General features: G+C 46.0%; 1 protein-coding gene across 1 annotated transcript in view; it reads right to left on the bottom strand.

Moving 5' to 3' along the window:
- Positions 1 to 20,868, bottom strand: part of LOC119976310 (interleukin-1 receptor accessory protein-like) — a 54,334-nt gene that overhangs the window by 14,272 nt on the left and 19,194 nt on the right. Inside the window, exons 2-7 of the mRNA XM_038816750.1 lie at positions 20,448 to 20,524; positions 8,741 to 9,026; positions 7,510 to 7,735; positions 2,720 to 2,888; positions 2,556 to 2,627; positions 1,427 to 1,553 (exon numbers count right to left, since the gene is read on the bottom strand). Of these exons, the coding sequence (XP_038672678.1) occupies positions 1,427 to 1,553; positions 2,556 to 2,627; positions 2,720 to 2,888; positions 7,510 to 7,735; positions 8,741 to 9,026; positions 20,448 to 20,523 (956 nt within the window). The 5' untranslated portion in view covers position 20,524. The remainder of the gene's footprint in view (positions 1 to 1,426; positions 1,554 to 2,555; positions 2,628 to 2,719; positions 2,889 to 7,509; positions 7,736 to 8,740; positions 9,027 to 20,447; positions 20,525 to 20,868) is intronic.

The following is a 20,868-nucleotide window of genomic DNA, read 5'->3' on the forward strand; positions in this document are numbered from 1 at the left end:
ACACAGGATGACCAGTGATCACACAGAACACAGCAGCCAATCACCAGACAGGACACGGCCACTATAAAGCCAGAGGGCACTAGTTTGCCCGCTCTCTCGGGATCCAGCCTCTGAGACAGTCAGAGCCCGTGAGCAACAACTAGAACATACACCATATGGTAGTAAGATAGTCTGGTCAGGTTAGCCTCAGGTCTCCAGTCAAGTCAGCATAGTGTCAACCCACAGTTAAAGTATGTATGATAGTTAAGAGTTCAACAAAATCGAGTTGCATTTCTTCAAGTGTTGGAAGCCTGTCTCTCTCACTGCTGCAGTAAACGCAGTCCTCGCAGACCCAGCTTACCCAACACATCACTATCTAGATCTTTTAAAAATTCTTCCAATCCCAAATCCTTTTTACCTCAATTGTGCCTGCTTTTTTAGCCCATACCTTTAACTCAAATTTCAATTTTTTGGCTAATGCGATTAATTTAGTCGATCACTTTGGCGATAAATCTTCCCTCTGCAATAGCAATGAAATGTAGCAATGAAAGCTTTTTGTTCATTGGATGTGGGCATTGTTGGCTGTGCCAGCATTTAATGCCCATCCTTAATTGCCCTTGAACTGAGTGGCTGAAGTGACAGCAGCATTGCTGTCACATGTAGGCCAGAGCAGGCGAGGACGGCAGATTTCCTTCACTCAATGGCATCAGCGAACCCAATGGGCTTTTGTGACAATCTGCAATGGTTTCATTAATTCCAGATTTTTGTTGAATTCAAATTTCACCATTTGCCATGGGAGGATTTGAACCCAGCATTACCCTGCGTCACTGAATTGTCTTTGCCTCGTGGGATGTGGATGACGCTGGCTGGGCCAGGATTTATTGCCCATCCCTAATTGCCCGTGTGGGGGCAGTGAGGAGTCAACCACATTGTGGGCCTGGAGTCATATGTTGGCCAGACCAGGTAAGGGTGGCAGATTTCCTTCCCTAATGGACAATACCATTACGCCAGCATTACAGTAACGTTCAGGGGGGAAACCTTATCAACCTTAATTTCAGCAAGTAAAAGTAACGTCGCCATAGTCCCAGGTGACCATAGGCTGCTTTCCCCTTGGAGGGGGGAGAGCTGACTGGTGGTGATTTAACTGGAGGGTCACCACACCTCAGGCGAGGGACAAGTTTGAGAAGGCGGGACCTCCATGAATAACCTCAGCCGATACAGGAATTGAACCCACGCTGCTGGCCCCGCTCTGCATCGCAACCAGCTGTCCAGCCAACTGAGTTAAGCCATGGGAAAGAGTACAACTCACGTTCTAAAATTCCCTCATCTTTCGCATTGGTTTGGCCAATTCTGCCCCGATTGCATGGATGTAACTCACGGAAACCTGCCCTCGTTATTTTTTTTTAATGCAGAGACATGACCTTCGGACAACTGGTGGTTTATGTACCTCTGAAACACTTTAATCGCTGGACCTAATTCCTGCGCATTTATCCCATCGACCGTCCACCAGAGAATTGTGGGCGAATCCTGGATGCAATGGAAAAACATCCTGCAAGTTAAGCTTACTTCCTTATCTGGAGAGAGATTGAAAATAAAGTTCAATACTCACAACTTGATAAACATACCAACCAAAGAGAAGGAAGGGAAATTAACTTTCGCGTGTTTATCAGAGATCTCCATTTGTAAGCAGGGGCTATTTTTGAATGATGGTCGCAATGTGACTCGATACATAGATATACAGAAGATAGGAGCAGGAGGAGGCCTTTGGGCCCTTCGAGTCTGCTCCACCATTCATCATGATCATGGCTGATCATCCAACTCAATAGCCTCATCCTGCTTTCTCCCCATAACCTTTTTTTAAATAAATTGAGAGAACCCAATTCATTTTTTTCCAATTAAGGGGCAATTTAGCGTGGTCAATTTACTGATCCTGCGCATCTTTTGGGTTGTGGGGGCAAAACCCACGCAAACACGGGGCGAATGTGCAAACTCCACACGATCAGTGACCCAGAGCTGGGATCGAACCTGGGACCTCGGTGCCGCGAGGCAGCAGTGCTAACCCACTGCGCCACCGTGCTGCCCTTTCCCCATAATCTTTGCTCCCACTTGCACCAAGTGCCATATCTAGCCGCCTCTTGATAATGTTCAATGTTTTAGCATCAACTACTTCCTGTGGTAATGAATTCCACAGGCTTGCCACCCTTTGGGTCAATCGTGACATTTACATCACGTCATGATTCCAGCAAAACTACTTGGGGGGCCATTTATTAAACGATACAGGTGTTTATAAAAGTTCTATTTGGGTCAGACACTTCCTATCCACAAAGATAGTTTGTGGTTTCCTGTCAACTGTTCCTTGTTGTAAAATGCTATGTCAACATAAACAATGTAGTTACAGACTCCAACCACTAGGAAGAGGTGTGGAGCACATTTCGGAAGTCTTTCTCACAACTGAGTCACGTGCACAAAGATTTGCAGAGATAATTGGCTAGTTACCAGCACAATATTTAAATTCCTTCATTCTACCAAATTTTGCAAAAGAAAAAGAACGGAAACTGGCAAAGGACCACACTCACCAAATTCCACTTCAATTTGTTGGTCAGCCTTTGGCTGAATCAAAACTGGGGGCTTCAGGTCAGGTTGACTAGCTGTGACAAAACAAAATCCCACATTAGGACAACGAGTCCAGAACTTTGGCCTCCAGAACGAAACTGTGCACTAAGTCCAAAGTAACTTTTACCACAAAGTGAGACAGCAACCGTTCTGGTCAGATTGTATTGGCGATCTCTTTGCGTCATCGTTACGATACAGGTGTACTCTCCTCTATGGTATTCTCTTACAACCAAGAAGACCAGTTTTCCCTCAATCTCTTTCATTGTGTCCTCGTCATTCCCAACTCTCTGACCCTCCTGAGTAGAGAAGAAAGAATGAGATCAGCACAATTAGCAACATATCCATGCATATTCTTTCCTTCCTATAGCCCTTTAAACGGGCAAAACATGTATCATTGAATCACAAAATAGTCACAAAAGCAGTTTTCTTTGCATCACCTAATTTGGGACCTCTACCATCTAGATTTCCAAGGGCAGTTGTCACAAAGAAATACCAGCACCTCCAAGTTCCCCTCCAAATCAGACACACCATCCTGACTTGGAAATCTGATTGGTCGCTAATTCATTGTTGCTGGGTCAAAACCATGGACCTCCCTCCCCAACAGCACTGTGGGTGTACCTACACCACACCGTCTGTGACGATTCAGTATGGTGGCTCAGCACCACGTTCTTTCAATAATAATAATCTTTATTGTCACAAGTAGGCTTACATTAACACAGCAACGAAGTTACTGTGAAAAACCCCTAGTCGCCACACTCTGGCGCCTGTTCAGGTTCGCAGAGGGAGAATTCAGAATGTCCAATTCACCGAACAAGCACATTATTCAGAATTTGTGGGAGATGTCATAATATACATCTATGTATATAATGGAGTGCAGACAGGCAGTTATTGACACACATGATGACCAGTAAGCACACAGAACAGAGCAGCCAATCACCAGACAGGACACAACCACTATAAAGCCAGAGAGCACTAGTTTTCCCGCTCTCTTGGGATGCAGCCTCTGAGACAGTCAGAGCCCGTAAGCAACCACATGAACATCCACCATGTAGTCGTAAGATAGTCTGGTCAGGTTAGCCTCCGGTCTCCAGTCAACTCAGCATAGTGTCAACCCACAGTTGAACATGTATCATAGTTTAGATGTTAAATAAAATTGTGTTGCATCTCATCAAGTGGTGGAAGTCTGTCTCTCGCTACACTGCATCAAGTGCAGATCACATCGACCCAGCCAGCCCAACACATCAGGAGGAAACTGGAGCACCCGGAGGAAACCCACGCAGACACAGGGAGAACATGTAGACTCCTCACAGATTGTGACCCAAGCTGGGAATCGAACCCGGGTCCCTGGCGCTGTGAAGCAACAAGTGCTAACCACTCTCAAGGGTAAATGGTAATCAGCCAAAGTCCACAACGTACCCTAACCATATCCCTTTCATTACAGAGAGACAATTGGTGTGATAGCTCGAGAGGCACCACTCCATGGGACAAGGCAAGGACACAGACCTCCATGAAATACAAGAGCGGAGAGGACATGTAAACCTGGCATCATTCTGCATCACACTCTAGCCATCGAGCCAACTGAGCTAATCAGCCCACACAAGGGCAATCAAGGGGTGGACAATGAAAGGTGGACTTGCCAACAAATCTCAAAAATTAATTCAAGGATATCATGCGATTAACACTTTTTTAGAGAAACATTGTTTAGAGAAAAGAACAACAATTCAACACCACATAAACTGAATGAGATGGTCAAGAACAGGGATAGGTTCTAAATAAATAATCTGCATGCCAGAATAAACACATGAATGGACCTGACATATAGACCAGTTAAAAGGAAAGGGATAGAGTCAATGTCTGGGAATAGAGCTCTTGGATGGGAGCAAAGACACTGGCTTCAGACAGTGGGACACATCCCAATATTTATGGCTTCAGTCATCCCAATATTTAGCTGGAGGAAATTTCTGCTCATTTAGGAGGTGGATGCCTCCAAATCCATGCAGCAGATTAGTCAGGGGAGGTGGTTGTGAGAGCCAGCAGGGAGGTGGGGAAGATGGTCATCAGTGCACTTGTGAAACCAACAATGATGTAAGATACCCACGTAAGTCTTAAAGGGCATTGGTGAGGCCACACCTGGAGTATTGTGTGCAGTTTTGGTGTCCCTATCTGAGGAAGGATGTTCTTGCTATGGAGGGAGTGCAGCGAAGGTTTACCAGGCTGATTCCTGGGATGGCAGGTCTGTAATGTGAGGGGAGATTAAGTCAGTTAGGATTATATTCATTGGAGTTTAGTAGAAAAGGGATCTCATAGAAACCTATAAAATTCTAACAGGATTAGACAGGGTAGATTCAGAAAGAATGTTTCTGATGGTGGGGGAGTCCAGAACTTGGGGTCACAGTTTGAGGATAAGGGATTGTGGTGAATGTGATTCACACTGGATTATAACCTGTGTATACATGTGTCTATATTGTAAGTGCAGTAGCACTATCTGACCTCCAGGGGGAGTAGCTCTGGGAATGCTTGAGAGTTGTACGGGGCTTCTCCCTTGGCTCCGCCCAGGACTCCTCCCCCGGGAGCTGCTGTATAAGGATCAGTGCCACAGGGTCAGCCGGCCAGTTCACCGAAAGTTCAACGGCTAACAGGCTGGCTCTGTTGTAAGTATATTAAAACCGCTATTCTAATCCTACAAGCACGTGTCCATAGAATTGTTGGTTCCAACAATTTAATATACTCAGGAAACAGTCGAAGAAATCATGGAAGCAGCCCTCAAGCCCGGACGCCTAGAACTCGACCCACAGGATGCAGAGGCTAAGGAAATGTTTTCCCATTGGCCGAGATGTTTTAAAGCCTACCTGGCAGAAGCCAGGTGAGTGCCCGAGGAAGTCGTATTCTTCAGATGAGCTTTCTGAGCATGCCGATGCAGATGGGGCCCATGGATCGCACGTGGTGAGCGGCGAGGAAGATGGCGGCCCCCATGAGTCACACATGTCCGTAGAATTGTTGGTTCCAACAAGGATAAACCTTTTAGGACTGAGGTGAGGAAAAATTTCTTCACCCAGAGAGTGGTGAATCTGTGGAATTCACTGCCACAGAAAGTAGTTGAGACCAAAACATTGTCTAATTTCAGGAAGGAATTAGATATAGCTCTTGGGGCTGAAAGAACCAAGGTATATGGGGGAAGGCTAGATCAGAATATTGAACTTGATGATCAGCCATTGTCATAATGAATAGAGCAGGCTCGAAGGGCTCAATGGCCACCTCCTGCTTCTATTCTCCATGTTAAAGACAAAGGAGAGCAATCAGGTTGATCCCAGTGCGACAAGACTGACTCGCTAAAGTTAGGACACTTCCAGATATAATACTTTCTGCAGGGATTGCTGAACAGCTCAAAGGGATTGGCTAACAAATAGAGGTTAGATCAGGACACAGAAATAATCTCAGAAAAGTATTCTACATGCATAGAGAGTAGGGTTGGTGTGTGATTTTGAGGGGGATTTGCAGGTGCTGCCCTTGTTCTTCTCGGTGGTAGAGGTTATGGATTTAGAAGGTGTCATCGACAGAGCCTTGGCGAAATACTGCGGTGCATCTTGTAGATGGTGCGCACTGCTGTCTACCCATTTTCTAGAACGTTGCCCTTGCACAAGCTACAGTAAATCAACAGTTGGCTTACCTACAACTTTAAAACGTGCCCGGAATTACTCTCCATGCTCCATCTGGATAATTCTCCAATGTTCAGATCGCCCCTCAAATTTCTTTAACCCAGACACCCACAATATTGGACTCTTCTCCCTAAATTATGCCCTCAAATCTTAGATCAGAGCACGACTGAGTCTTCCTCAAACACTTGATTGTGGGGTAATAAACAAACTCCTTTTATTTTTGGCTCGAGAGCATATTCCTGCCAAAATAATAAATAATACCTCAGCGAGATCTTGGAGTGTAATTTCTAAAATGTGCATATTCCTACCAGGGGGTCACTACAGTTCAGTTGACTACACAGTACTACACACCTATCTGAGCATTCCCATTGACTGAGACAAGCTTCCAGCACGTGAGAAATAGCTCGTGAACTCTGGCCAGATGTATTCCAGAAGATTCCATTGCTTTATCTCCCGTATCCCACTGCCCCACTTTGCCACCATTTGATCTAGCAGCATGCCCATTCTCGCCATGCTACGCCTTCCCATGACAATTCGAGAAGCAAATAGACAACCCCTCAGAGGAACAGATGGTTCTGAACTTCAGTCAAACAAGTCCTTTTCTTCTCCCATCTCCAATTTCCCTCAGTAACCAATAAACATAGAAAATAGGAGCAGGAGGGGGACATTCAGCACTCAAGTGCGCTCCACTAGTCATTATGATCATAGCTGACCATCCAACTCAATAACCTGATCAAGCCTTCCCTTCCCATATCCTTCGACCCCATTGCAAAATTGTTCATATGCCAACTCCCCGAACTGAAGAAAATGGAAACATTGAGAAAGGATGCTTTGAAGGTCAATGTACATTCCACATGCCAAACACTTGCTTTAGATGATCATAGCCCAGTTGTCCTTGGCACCTCCCAAGTCATGTAGAGGATAGCCATTGGAATTATAGCTCTATAGTCCGTAACAGTCTGGCAACACAGTGGGTCAAGTCCCTGCCTCTTAACCAGAGAGACCGGGTTCGAGTCCCACTCCTGGACCTGATGACGAGGAAGATGGTCAAACAGGTTGAGTATCGACCGTGCAAGCACAGCAATAGCAGGTGGCCAGATTGGGAAGAGATTCCTGGTCAGTCACGTCAAGAAACCAAATTAGACTTTCCACTGCCACAATCCCGAGTTCCAGATTGCAATGTACATGCAAAAGTACATATTGCCACTGCAAGTCAGACCCCCTGAGCAAACTGTGAAACACACCATAGGAGGTTCATTACCTGACACCTGTCCTCATTCTGGCCCTTAGACGGGACCTTATACCAGGCAACTGATGAATTGATTGAAGACTTGGAGAACTCAGCGGTGTTTGGACAGCTCAAGAATCTGGTTTCTCCGAGAATAAGCTCGACTGGAAAGACCATTTCCTGAATGCTGTTACAATCATCGAGTCCTTTCTGAATGACAAGGAGGGGTATTGTCACTTGGAGACAATATGTGGTATTCCTGGAATAAACACGAGACAATATTCTATTCAATGCAGTCCATGCAAAATTGACTTTTATGCCCCTCCTTTAGCAAGCATTTGTATTGGACGTTTATACCGATAACAGCTCCCAAACCACATTCATTCATCTTTAAACTTGCTGTATATCTGCAACATTACTTAATTTTATTTCAGATCTCCCCACCATTTAGGTACATCAGCTTGCCTCAGCCAGCAGGATCCCTGTGCTGGGAGTTAAAGAGAGGGCGGGGAGGGGGTTGAGAGCGAACTGGTTATGGTGGCCGTGGTTCATTTCCTGACAAGAGGGAGGGTGCCTCTACCCTGCTCCCAGTTTAACATCTTGGCCACAGCTGAAATAAGACGGTAAATTTTGTCTCGCTTTGTCTCTTGCGAAAGTTGCTCACTGCCCCCCCCCCCCCCCCCCCCCCCCCCCCAGCCCTGTGCAGGCTCCACCCACTGCCCTAGTTCAGCTTCAGCAATGCAAACCCAGCTCGTACCATTTCAAACCACAGAATTGTATCAGAAGTGGTCGAAGCAGCACAAAACTGGTGCACAGCTTTCAAATTCTCTGAGGCTCTGGCCTACTTACAGCTTGAAGAACTTCCTGTCCAAACCCTTCATGTGCAAGGCAAGAATCAATGGAGAAAAGCGGTTTTCATCGGCAGGCGAGTTGAGGGAACTGGTGAAAGAGCCGCAAGTGAGGAATGTTATTTTACTAAGGGTTTTGACGACCGAGAACGCACTGCCTGAAAGTTCAGGAGAAGGATGTTCGGTAAAGGCTTTCAAAAGAGGATTGAAAGGGGAACTAAATTGCAAGGCTCTGGAAAGCAGTGGGACTGGGACTAATCAGATTTCTCTTCCCAAAGGGCCAGCAGAGGCACGATGGGCTGAATGAGCTCCTTCTGTGCAGTGAGATTCTGTAATATCGCAAATCATCGATTTCCATTCCAAACCTATCTTGATGGACGACAAAAGTTTCAAACTGAACGGTTTCAAACAAGTACCTTGAAATGCAGGTGTAGTGGCCGGAATCATTGGCATAAACTGGCCAAAACCACAGCGTGTCCATCTCCTCTGTGATTCGGTTCCCTGCTTGGTGAAAGTTAATAGGCTCTTCCAGGTTTTCATTCTGTCTGGTCTTATACCACACCAGTGTCAGTCCTGATCCGTGCTCCGTGCTGTCGTTGAGCTTGGTGTATGTCAGGAAGAGGGGGCAACTTATCTTCGCTGGCTCCCCATGGTAGGCTTTCACTGTATTGATGTTGTCCACCCCCCAGTCCGCACATTGTCCTGAAATGAAAATGAAATGAAAATGAAATGAAAATCGCTTATTGTCACGAGTAGGCTTTAAATGAAGTTACTGTGAAAAGCCCCTAGTCGCCACATTCCGGCGCCTGTTCGGGGAGGCTGTTACAGGAATCGGACCTTGTCCTGACGCAAACAAAAAGGTGTGTGTGTGGGGGGAGGGGGGGGGGGGCGATAAGATAAGAAAAGACGGGATGACAACTGCAATGATGCGAATAAGCAAGTATATATGTTAATATATTAGGCCTCCAACCAGCAGATGGCAGTAGAACTGCACCATGTGACACTGCAACCTCGGGGAGGTTGAGTGACGAGCCAGCAGAAATGGAAATTTCAGTGGTACAGCAGAAATGGAAATTTTTTTTTAAAGCGAAACAATGTTTATTCTATGAACTCAAGTTAACCTTTTTAAAACATACAGTGAACATCTTAGCAATGATCAATTAAAAAATTCAAATACAACCCTCAAAGACTACAACACTAAGTAATCATTAAGCTTTCCTTTTAACATCCATAAGTTTTAAAAAACAAAACCTTTAACAGAAGCACCTCAGGTTAAAGTCACCACTGAGAGCAGTTATTAGTTTTAAATCACCAGGATCGATTTACAGTTTTTAGATTACAGAGAGAGACTCATACACCTTCTGGTTGTGACTGCAGCAATCCAGCTCTGAAAACGAAATGAAAACACACCCTGCAGCAAACAGCCTAAAATGAAAGTAAAAATCCGACAGACAGCCCAGCTCCCCCCACACTCTGACATCACTGATAAACGCCCATTTTTTTAAAGGTGCATTTCTTAAACACTCATTTCTTAAAGGTACTCTCACATGACACCTCCCCCAAGAAAAAAAACAATAAACTATCAACTTCAAGATCGTTTCATTTTTTACCTTTTCACTATCGTTTAAGAAATGCACACAGTGAATATACTTTTTGTTTAAAAAACAACACACGCAAACATGTATAATAATATAGTCCATTTTTTGTGTTCTTCCTCCAACTGGAATCTCTCTCGATTGACAGTCTCTTTGAACAAGAAGGTCTCTGCATGATCCATCCATTTCTCTATGCCTCGGCATTTCTCTTCAGAGTCCCTTTTAATTCTCCAACACAGGAGCATTGGTTATCACAGCTTTCAGCCAGTCAAATGCCTGTTGAAACTCCGCTGTCCACTGGAATTTTTAAAGCTTCTTCAGCAAAGTCTATCAGTGGAGCAACCACACTACAAAACTTTTTCACCAATGTTTGATCAAATCCACTCATGCCAAGAAATCGCATTATTTCTCATCGTCTTGAGGGTATTGGTAACTCCTCGAGGAAAGTGACTTGGGATTTTCCAAATTCACTTTTGGCTAGGTTTATCACCAAACCCGCCTCCTGAAGTTGATCGAATAACTCCATCAGATGTTTTAAATGTTCTTTCCATGTCTGGCTGAAAATTACCAGATCGTCGATATCTACCGCACAATTGGGTAATCCTGAAATAACTTTGTTAGTTAACCGTTGAAATGTGGCTGGCATAACTTTGAATTGGTATCTACCATCTGAAGTCACAAAAGCTGAAATCTCCTTTGCCCTGTCGGATAAAGGTACCTGCCAGTAACCTTTAAGCAAATCCAGTTTGGAAATAAAACCTGATTGTCCCACTTTCTCAATGCAATCCTCCAAACATGGGATAGGATAAGAGTCCATTCTTGTAACTGCATTTACCTTTCTATAGCCCACACACAACCATTGGGCACCATCTGGTTCAGGTACCATCACTATGGGTGAGCTCCATTGGCTGCAACCCACTTCAATTATGCCATTTTTAAGCATACTCTCAATCTCTTTGTTAACCTGTGTCAATTTTAAAGGGTTAAGTCTATATGGATGTTGTTTGATTGGAACAGCATTTCCCACATCTACACGGGTCTAAAGGTTCAGACTTTTAATTTTGCCTCATTAATCTTATCAATGATCAAGGATTAAATCGTATTTGGCATAAAGCACAATAAAGTGCGTGAACGTCTTTTGAGGGAGAATGAGCTCCAGTTTGAAGATGCAATAACAATTTGCCATGCCAGCTAATTAGCTGCACAGCAATCAACACGGTAAACATGAGATACAGAAGTCTGAGAACACGCACCAACAGACACAAAAGCAGCTTCTTCCCCGCTGTCACCAGACTCTTAAACGACCCTCTTATGGACTGACCCGATTAACACTACACCCCTGCATGCTTCACCCGATGCCGGTGTTTATGTAGTTACATTGTATACCTTGTGTTGCCCTATTATGTATTTCTTTTTATTTTATTTTCATGTACTAAGTGATCTGTCGAGCTGCTCGCAGAAAAATACTTTTCACTGTACCTCGGTACACGTGACAATAAACAAAATCCAACCCAAAATCCAAATCCATGAAGATTAGGCGCGAAGATCGGAAACGAAGTCGATAGGGCAGCACGGTGGCGCAGTGGGTTAGCCCTGCTGCCTCATGGCGCCGAGGTCCCAGGTTCGATCCCGGCTCTGGGTCACTGCCCGTGTGGAGTTTGCACATTCTCCACGTGTTTGCGTGGGTTTCACCACCACAACCCAGAGATGTGCAGGGTAGGTGGATTGGCCATGCTAAATGGCCCCTTAGTTGGAAAAAATGAATTGGGTACTCTAAAGTTAGAAAAAAAAAGGAAATGAAGCCGATGCCATAGATGCTGTGACGCACCCAGAAGTAAAACATTTTAGCGGTGTGGAAATAGACACTTACAGAGGCAATGTCCAGCCTTTGGGAACATTTGTGCAAAGTGCAAAGGCGAAAACCATTTTGCCAAGCAGTGCTTTTCCAACAAACAAGTCGACTCACAAAAATCTATAAACACTGTCGAAAAAAATAATTTAGAGGATACATTCTTAATTGATGTCATTACTAATGAAGACAGGGCCAACGTAGCCAAGCAAAATGAAATGTCTTCAATGAACACAAGAAATAGCAATAATGAAGTATATACTGTAAGTAAAGATAAGTTTCTTTACTTATAAATCAAAACGTTTATAAATGTCAAACTTGACACAGGAGCGAGAACAAATCTCATCAGCATCACGGATATTGAAGCGATGAGAATCAAGCCCAAGATTTTGAACAGACGAGTATTTTAAAAAGATTACAATGGTCCAAGTATTAATTCCTTAGGCGTGTGTGAGCTTGACGTTCAAGTCACAGAATCCATAAAGTGAAATTGTCAACTGTAGCCAGATCGTGAATTGTTACTTGATGTGGAAGCTTGTGAAACACTTCAGTTAGTTAAGAGAGTATATACTGCTGGCTATGCTATGAATGCGCAGAGTGGATTGGTGCATTCAATAGAATAAGCATTTCTGGAGATTTTTCAAAGTTTCGGTGTCTTGCCATTTACTAACCGAATGCAACCAAAGGATAATACGCAACCCATGCTCCTAGGAGAATACCAGTGCCATTCAAGGATCGGTTGAAAGCTGAACTTGATGGAATGAAGAATCGGGGAGTCATGAAGAAAATTGAAGAACCAACAGATTGGGTAAATTCAATGGTGTGTGTTAAGAAATGTACTAACGATTTAAGAATATGCACGGATCCTAAAGACCTCAATGTCAACGTCAAGCGAGAACACTATCCAATACCAAAATGTGAAGAAATAATGAGTGAAATGCCAGGAGCAACGTGCTTCAGTAAACTGGATGCATCGCAGGGTTTTTGGCAACTCAAATTGGATGAGGAGAGTACAAAGCTTTGTGCCTTTAACACTCTATTTGGGCGCTACTGTTTTCTTAGAATGCTGTTTGGGAAAATATCTGCACCTGAAATGTTTCACAGGGCAATGGAGCACATTGTGGAAGGTATTCAAGGAGCATGTGTGTAAGTTGCCGATATAATTGTATGGGGTTCTACAATGGAAGAACACAAACGACCGATTCAGACCGGAGCTGGTTTAGCACACTGGGCTAAATCCCTGGCTTTGAAAGCAGACCAAGGCGAGTCAGCAGCACGGTTCAATTCCCGTGCCAGGCTCCCCGAATAGGCGCCGGAATGTGGCGACTAGGGGCTTTTCACAGTAACTTCATTTGAAGCCTACTTGGGACAATAAGCGATTTTTCATTTCATTTTTCATTTCATCAAAGTATTACAGAGTATTAAGAAATATGGACTCAGGATGAACAAAGCCAAGTGTCAATTTGCCGTTAAAGAAATCACGTTTCTGGGGGCCAAGTTGTCTGCTCAAAGTATACAGCCCGATCAAGTGAAGTGAATATGCCACAACCGACAGGCAAGAAAGGAGTCCTGAGGATATTAGGAATGATCAACTTTATAGGCAAATTTATTCCGAATTTGTCAGCCAAGACCACATGCCTGAGAGAAGTTATAAAGAAGATGAATACTCTTGAATGGTCAGAGAGGCACGCTCTGAAAACAGCTCCAGTGCTAACATTTTTCGACCCGACCAAGAAATCAAAAATCTCGACTAATGCGTCGAACGATGGGTTAGGTGCAGTGCTGTTACAGCAGGAAGATGGAGAGGATTGGAAGCCAGTTGTCCATGCATTTAGGTCGATGACCGATTCAGAGTGTCGACACGCTCAAATTGAGAAGGAATGTCTCGGACCAGTTAATGGCTTGGAGAAGTTTCATAGCAATGAGCATGGCCGACCAACTTTTCTGGTAGAAACGGATTACAAACCATCGGTCCCCATGGTCAAGAAAAACTTTAGTGAGATGTCACCACGCACCCAGAGAATGATCATGAAGCTCCAGCGGTATGATTTTGATCTAATTTACCCTCCAGGCAAGCGCACTGTATTTACAGATGTTCTATCAAGAGCTGCAGCTGTGCTGGTAGACAATCATATTGAAGATGATGTGCAGGTGTACGTCAATCTGATAACAGAGACACTGCCGGCCTCTGATGATAAATCGCAACTAATAGTGGCAGAAAGCAAAAAGGATGAAGTTCTGCAGAATCTCAATTCAAGAATCTGAACGAGGGATGGCCAAAAGGGTCATGTTCAAAGTACCACAGCATCAGAGCAGAAGCAAGTGTAGCCAATGGATTGCAACGAAGGCAACAAAGAATAATAATACCACAGTCCCTGCGAGCCGAGATTTTACAAAGTATTCATGAGGGCCACCTCGGAATTGAAATGTGTAAAAGGAGAGCACGAGACATGGTATATTGGCCATGGATCAACAAGGATTTTCGAAGGATAGTGGAGGAATGCACGACGTCAAAAATTTCAACATAGGCGAATGAAAGAACCAATGCAGATGAGTGACATAGTGACACTCCCATGGCAGAAAGTAGGGATGGACTTGTTTTATCTCAAAGGCAAAGAGTATTTACTGGTCGTAGATTACTTTTCGAAACTTCCTGAAGTGGCACAGTTATCCAGCTCATCAGCCAGGTGTGCATACTAAAGCTATCTTTGCTCGTCATGGCATTCCACAGGTTGTCATAGATACAACGAAGATAGCAGCAGGAGGAGGCCTTTTGGCCCTTCAAGCCTGCTCCGCCATTTATCACGATCATGGCTGATCATCCAACACAATAGCCTAATCCTGTTTTCTCCCCATAACCTTTAATCGCATTCACCCCAAGTGCTATATCTAGTCATCTCTCGAATATATTCAATGTTTTAAGCATCAGCTACTTAAAATTTCACCAACTGCCTAATTGGGATTTGAACTCTTGTTCGTAGAACATTAGCCTCAGCCTTCGCATCACCAGTCCAATGAGATTACCACTACACCGCCAACTATCCCTCCAAATATGGGAGTGACAATGGTCTATGTTTCAGTTCATAGAATTTACTTTTACATTGGAGGAGGCCATTCGGCCCATCGAGTCTGCACCGGCCCTTGGAAAGAGCACCCTACTTAAGCCCATGCCTCCACCCTATACCCAGTATTCCCACCTAACCTTTTGGACACTAAGGAACAATTGAGTTAGGCCAATCCGCCTAACCTGCATATCTTTGGAAACCAGAGCACCCGGTGGAAACCCACGCAGACACGGGAAGAACGTGCAAACACCAAACAGACGGTCACCTAAGGCCGGAATTGAACCTGGGACCCTGGAGCTGTGAGGCAGCAGTGCTAACCACTGTGCCACCGTGCCACCCACAGTTGTCAGGAAGGGAGGGAATATGCACAGAAGTATGACTTCAAATATGTCACATCCAGACTATTATATCCACAGTCAAATGGAAAGGCAGAGAAAGGTGTGCAAATAGGAAAACGATTACCTATAAATCGATGGACGCTGCCTCATGGCACTAAGGATCCGGGTTCGAATCCCGACCCCGGGTCAATGTCCGTATGGAGTTTGTACATTCTCCCCGTGTCTGCGTGGGTTTCACCCCCACAACCCAAAGCTGTGCAGGGTAGGTGGATTGGCTACGCTACATTGCCCCTTAATTAGAAAAACAAGAATTGGATACTCTAATTTAAATCGAAGAACAGCCAGGATGATCCATATCTGGCATCGCTCGGTTATCAAGCATCACCTCTGAGTAATGGTTTATCACCATCACCGTTACTAATGAACAGGAAGATAAGAACAACGTTGCCATATCTTTCAAATCAGCAAGCAAGTCACAAAATAAAACATCAACTGCAGACTCAGAAGAGGAAGTGGAAGAGAAGCTGTGACAGGTCAACCAGGCAGGTCTCGACAACCTTTAGAACACAATCATATCAAACGGGTGGAGGATTCTGATGGCTGGTCGAAGTGTGCGAAGGTAATACAGAAGATAGGCCCAAAGTCCTAGGCTGGGATTCTCCCCTACCCAGAGGGACAGGGGGTCCCGGCGTACCGGAGTAGCGAGAACCACTCTGGCGTCGGGCTTCCCAAAGGTGCGGAAGGTGCAGAATTCTCCGCACCTTTAGGGGCTAGGCCCGCGCCAGAGTGGTTGGCGCCCCGCCGACCAGTACGAACGGCCTTTGGCACCCCGCCAACCGGCGCGAACGGCTGGCCGAAAGGCCTTCATTGGCCAGCGTGAGTCCGCACATGCGCCAGAGCGTCAGCGGCCGCTGACGTCACCCCGGCGCATGCACGGTGGAGGGGGTCTCTTCCGCCTCCGCCATGGTGGAGGCCGTGGTGGCAGCGGAAGAAAAAGAGTGCCCCCACGGCACAGGCCCGCCCACGGGCCAGGCCACTGTGGGAGGCACTCCCCGGGGTCAGATCACCCCGCGCCCCTCCCAGGACCCCGGGGCCCGCTCGCGCCGCCGGATCCTGCTGGCACCAGAGGTGCTCTGATTCCCGCCAGCGGAACGGACTGTCAGGGGCGGGACTTCGGTACATCGCGGGCCGGAGAATCGCCGCGGGGGGCTCGCCTACAGGCGCGGCGCAATTCCCGTCCCCGCCGATTCCCGGGGGGGGTCGGAGAATTCCGCCCCGAAACAGGACAAGTAATCAGGAGAAAGAGAAGAACCGTGTTAAAAAATTCACCAACCTTCACTGTCAGCAGATGATAGGTGTGAAAACCTCTGTCTATCCAAAGCAACGGAACCTGAACAAGAATCAAGTGTACAACCTGAAGGTGCACAGAGTAATGCAGTTCCAACAGAGGCATCTTCAGAGCCACGAGAATGGCAAGCAGAATCGGCGGGGGTTAACAAAACTTAGAAAGTCAACAAGACTTTGAAAGAAGCCTGACAGACTGAATCTGTCGTGGACATTGTAATTGCAAATAATCTGAATTGTTATGCGATGCATGTCATATGTATGATAATTGGTTAAAATTATGTATATTATATTTTTGTTAAAATCTAAAGGAAAGGGGATGTAATGATATGCATAAGCCACCTGTATGTTAATGTATTAGACCTCCAACCAGCAGGTGGCAGTAGAACTACACCACGTGACACTGCAACCTCCAGTGGTCTGGATGAGGAGTCGTTGTGGATAGTCGTGTTTGGTATTAGCTCTCGTATTCTAGTTGTTCACAGTTTACAGTTCATTAGTATTAGTTTTGTTTTCTACCTACATTATTATAATTTAATAAACCTTAACTAGTCACGAACTAGACGTACCTTGCTGCACTGTCTCAATCATTGGAATGCACTAGAACGTAACAACTGGTGATATTGATGATGTAGATAAATGTCTCACAACACTTCATAGACATGAAGCACGAGGAGACCACAAGAGGGCTGATAGAAAGTTTAACCAAAGTTATTTTAAAGAGGAAATGTACGTGATGCTTTAATGAAAGAAATTAAACGTTGGATACGTGCATACATGTATGTTGCATGCAAGCTTGTGGGCATAGTGTATGAGCATCTTGTGTGAGCATGCATGTGGCAGCATGCATGTGTGATGCATACGTGGAGGTGAAAGTTAAAAAGTTGGAAGGGAGGATATATATATGGAGAGATTGAGGCCATTGATAGATTTAAACGTATGGCTGAGAATTTTAAATTGGTAGAACAGGGCGGCACGATGGCACAGTGGTTAGCACTGCTGCATCATAGCACCAGGGACCAGGGCTCAACCCCGACCTTGGTTTCCTCCGGGCGCTCCGGTTTCCTCCCACAGTCCAAAGATGTGCCGGTTAGGTGGATTGGCCATGCTAAATTGACCTTGTGTGTCCAAAAGGTTAGACGGGGTTACTGTGTTACAGGGATGAGGTGTGGGCCTGGGTAGGGCACTCTTTCCAAGGGTCGGTGCAGACTCAATGGGCCGAATGGCCCCCTTCTGCACTGTAGGGATTCTTTGATGCTATTAATGGGAGCCAATGTGGGGCCAGGTGAGAGGTCACTGTGGACAAGGGTGAATCCGTAGCAGTGTTTTGAATGAGCTAAACTGAAGTTTACAGCAACTGGGAGGTTGCCCAGGAAAGCCCTGGAATCACAGAACCGTTACAGCTCGGGAGAAGTCCATTCAGCCTATCATGTCGAGACCAGCTCTCTGAATGAGCATTTTGCCTCGAGCCACTTTCCCACCTTCATGAAATCCCTACAGTGCAGAAGGAGACCATTCAGCCCATCAAGTCAGCACTGACCCTCTGAAAGGCGCACTCCTCACCCTATCCCCGTAACCCCACCTGGCCTTTAGACACTAAGGGCAATTTATCATGGCCAATCCACCTAACCTGCACATCTTTGGACTGTGGGAGGAAACCGGAGCACCCGGAGGAAACCCACGCAGACACGGGGAGAACGTGCAGACTCCGCACAGAAAGTCACCCGAGGCCGTAATTGAACCCGGGTCCCTGGTGCTGTGAGGCAGCAGTGCTAACCAGTGTGCCACTGTGCCCCCTCCTCCCTGTTAGCCTGCACATTCTTACTTCTTTTGAATGCTACGATTGAGCCTGCCGACACCAGACTCTGGCAGAGCATTCCAAACCCTAACCGCTCGCTCCATGAAAAAGCTCTTCCACATGTCACTTTTGTTCTTTTGACAGTTACTTTAAATAATTAAAAAGGAGAACTGTGTGGAAAGAGGGGAGGAAGAGCGGGCAGGGTGTAGCGACAAAGTCATTGGACAACTAGGAACAGCCCTGACGGGCTGAATGGTAATCCTTTACGCTGCATGCAACACAGACAATGGAATGAGCAGAACAACAAGACGGATTGTCATAACAGCAATCTATTAAGAAGCGCACCTGGGACTCAAAAGGTGAAGAGAAAGCAATTTTCTTTTATCGCACAACAGCAGCTTGGTAGACAGCCCCATCGCATTTAGCAAGACAGATAGTTAAAAGTTAGTACAACATGCTTCAGAATGCTGCCTGCCCACCCCATGGTGATTCCTCATCTCTCGTCTCCGTGACAACCCGGTGATTTACACTGGAGTGTTGCTGAGTGCCAGCACAAAAAGAGAATTGCATTTCATTTTTAAAAATAAATTTAGACTACCCAATTCATTTTCCCAATTAAGGGGAAATTTAGCATGGCCAATCCACCTACACTGCATACCTTTGGGTTGTGGGGGCGAAACCCACACAGACATGTGGAGAATGTGCAAACTCCACACGGACAGTGACCCGGGGGCCTGGATCGAACCCGGGACCTCGGCGCCGTGAGGCAGCAGTGCTAAGCACTGCGCCGCGGTGCTGCCCAGAGAATGGCATTTCTGTGGCACCTTGCACATCCTTAGGATGTGCCAAAATGCTTTAGGGCCAATGAAATATTTTTGAAGTGCCGGCAGCCAATATGCCCACAGCTAAACGCCCACAAACAACATGGTCAGAACCAGATGATCTATTTTGCTGTGGCGTTGGTTCAAACATAAATAATTTCCCGACACAAAGAAGAACTCTGCTAATAGTACCACGCGGCCATTTACATCCAGCTGAAGGGCCAGATGGGGCATTGGTCAGATCTAGAATTATCTCACCTAAAACAGTGCAGCGCTCCCTTAGTCGCAGCACCTGGGTGTGTCATCCTAAACTTTATACTTGGGTCTCTGGAGTGGGACGTGAACCCACAACCTCCTGATTCAGAGGCAAGAGCGCCTTATCCACAGAGCCCTGGCTGACCCCAAAGACACGGGCTGCAGTCCTCCCAAGGGAGTGCCACCATTCGCTTCCCAGCAAACCAGCGGTGGCAGAATCCATTGTTGACAAAGCTGCCATCGTGGAATACAATAACCAGGAAAAGATATAATTAACACCTTGCAATGCTGGATGAATGGCTGGAAAAGCCCAGCGTAAAATAAACAATTCCAATATGGCAATTGACCGAGCGTCATGGCCCTCTACACAGAGATGTTATGCAGCCACAGGTTCTATGCCCCATTGGCAGAATATTAGAATAAATCGGGTCATCTACTTACCCAGCCCAGTGACATAAACCAAGAGAAAATGGAACTCGGGGCAAGATGCCATGACCAACAATGGTGACCATATTAGAAACACTCAGAGAATCATAGGAGAATTGTAGAATCTTTGCAGTGCAGAAGGAGGCCATTTGGTCCATCGAGCTTGCACCAACCCTGTGAAAGAGCACTCTATCTAGGCCCAGGCTCCCACCCTATTCCCATAACCCTGGTCACCCCACTTCACACTTTGGCCACTAAGGGGCAATTTATCACGGCCAGTCCACCTAACCCGCACATCTTTGGACTTTGGAAGGAACCAGGAGCACCCGGAGGAAACCCACGCAGACACGGGGAGAAAGTGGAAACTCCACACAGACAGTCACCCGAGGCCGGAATTGAACCCGGGTCCCTGGCGTTCTGAGACAGCAGTGCTAACCACTGTGTCACCGTGCCTTTGGAGAGTGGGATTAATTGGATACCTCTTTGATCAAGCCAGCACAAGTATGACGGGCTGAATGGCCTCCCTTGGTCTGTTGGGAGACATCATTCTGTCATGAAAGCAATTCCGAAGGGTGGATGAATACTGTAAACGCGCCTCAGTATTCAGAGTTAGAAAGAAACGATCCACTCACCAGATTCACTGTGTGCTTCCGTTGCTGCAATACAGGCCAATAACCACAGGACAAGGACTGCAAGAGACCAAGGCATTCTAGAATAAAGCAGAAATAAGCTTCATCATCTTCCGAATTGACACACAAGGGATATTTGGTGCCCAACAAGGTCAGGGGGTGGGGAGTTAGCACAAGCAGTTACAGGGAAGAGATGGAGGAATCCGATTGGGGGGGGGAGGGGGGGGGGGGGTGCAGGTAGAGACATCCACCTCGCGTTTCTATAGGGAGAAAGCAAGATTAGGCTATTGAGTTGGATGATCAGCCATGATCATGATGAATGGCAGAGCAGGCTCGAAGGGCCAAAAGGCCTCCTCCTGCTCCTATCTTCGATGTATCTCTAACTGAAGACGTGTTTTTGAAAGCAGAAATTGTGTTCTAAACT

The sequence above is a fragment of the Scyliorhinus canicula genome, chromosome 13 (assembly GCF_902713615.1).
Source record: "Scyliorhinus canicula chromosome 13, sScyCan1.1, whole genome shotgun sequence".
In the NCBI taxonomy this organism is placed as follows: Eukaryota; Metazoa; Chordata; class Chondrichthyes; order Carcharhiniformes; family Scyliorhinidae; genus Scyliorhinus; species Scyliorhinus canicula.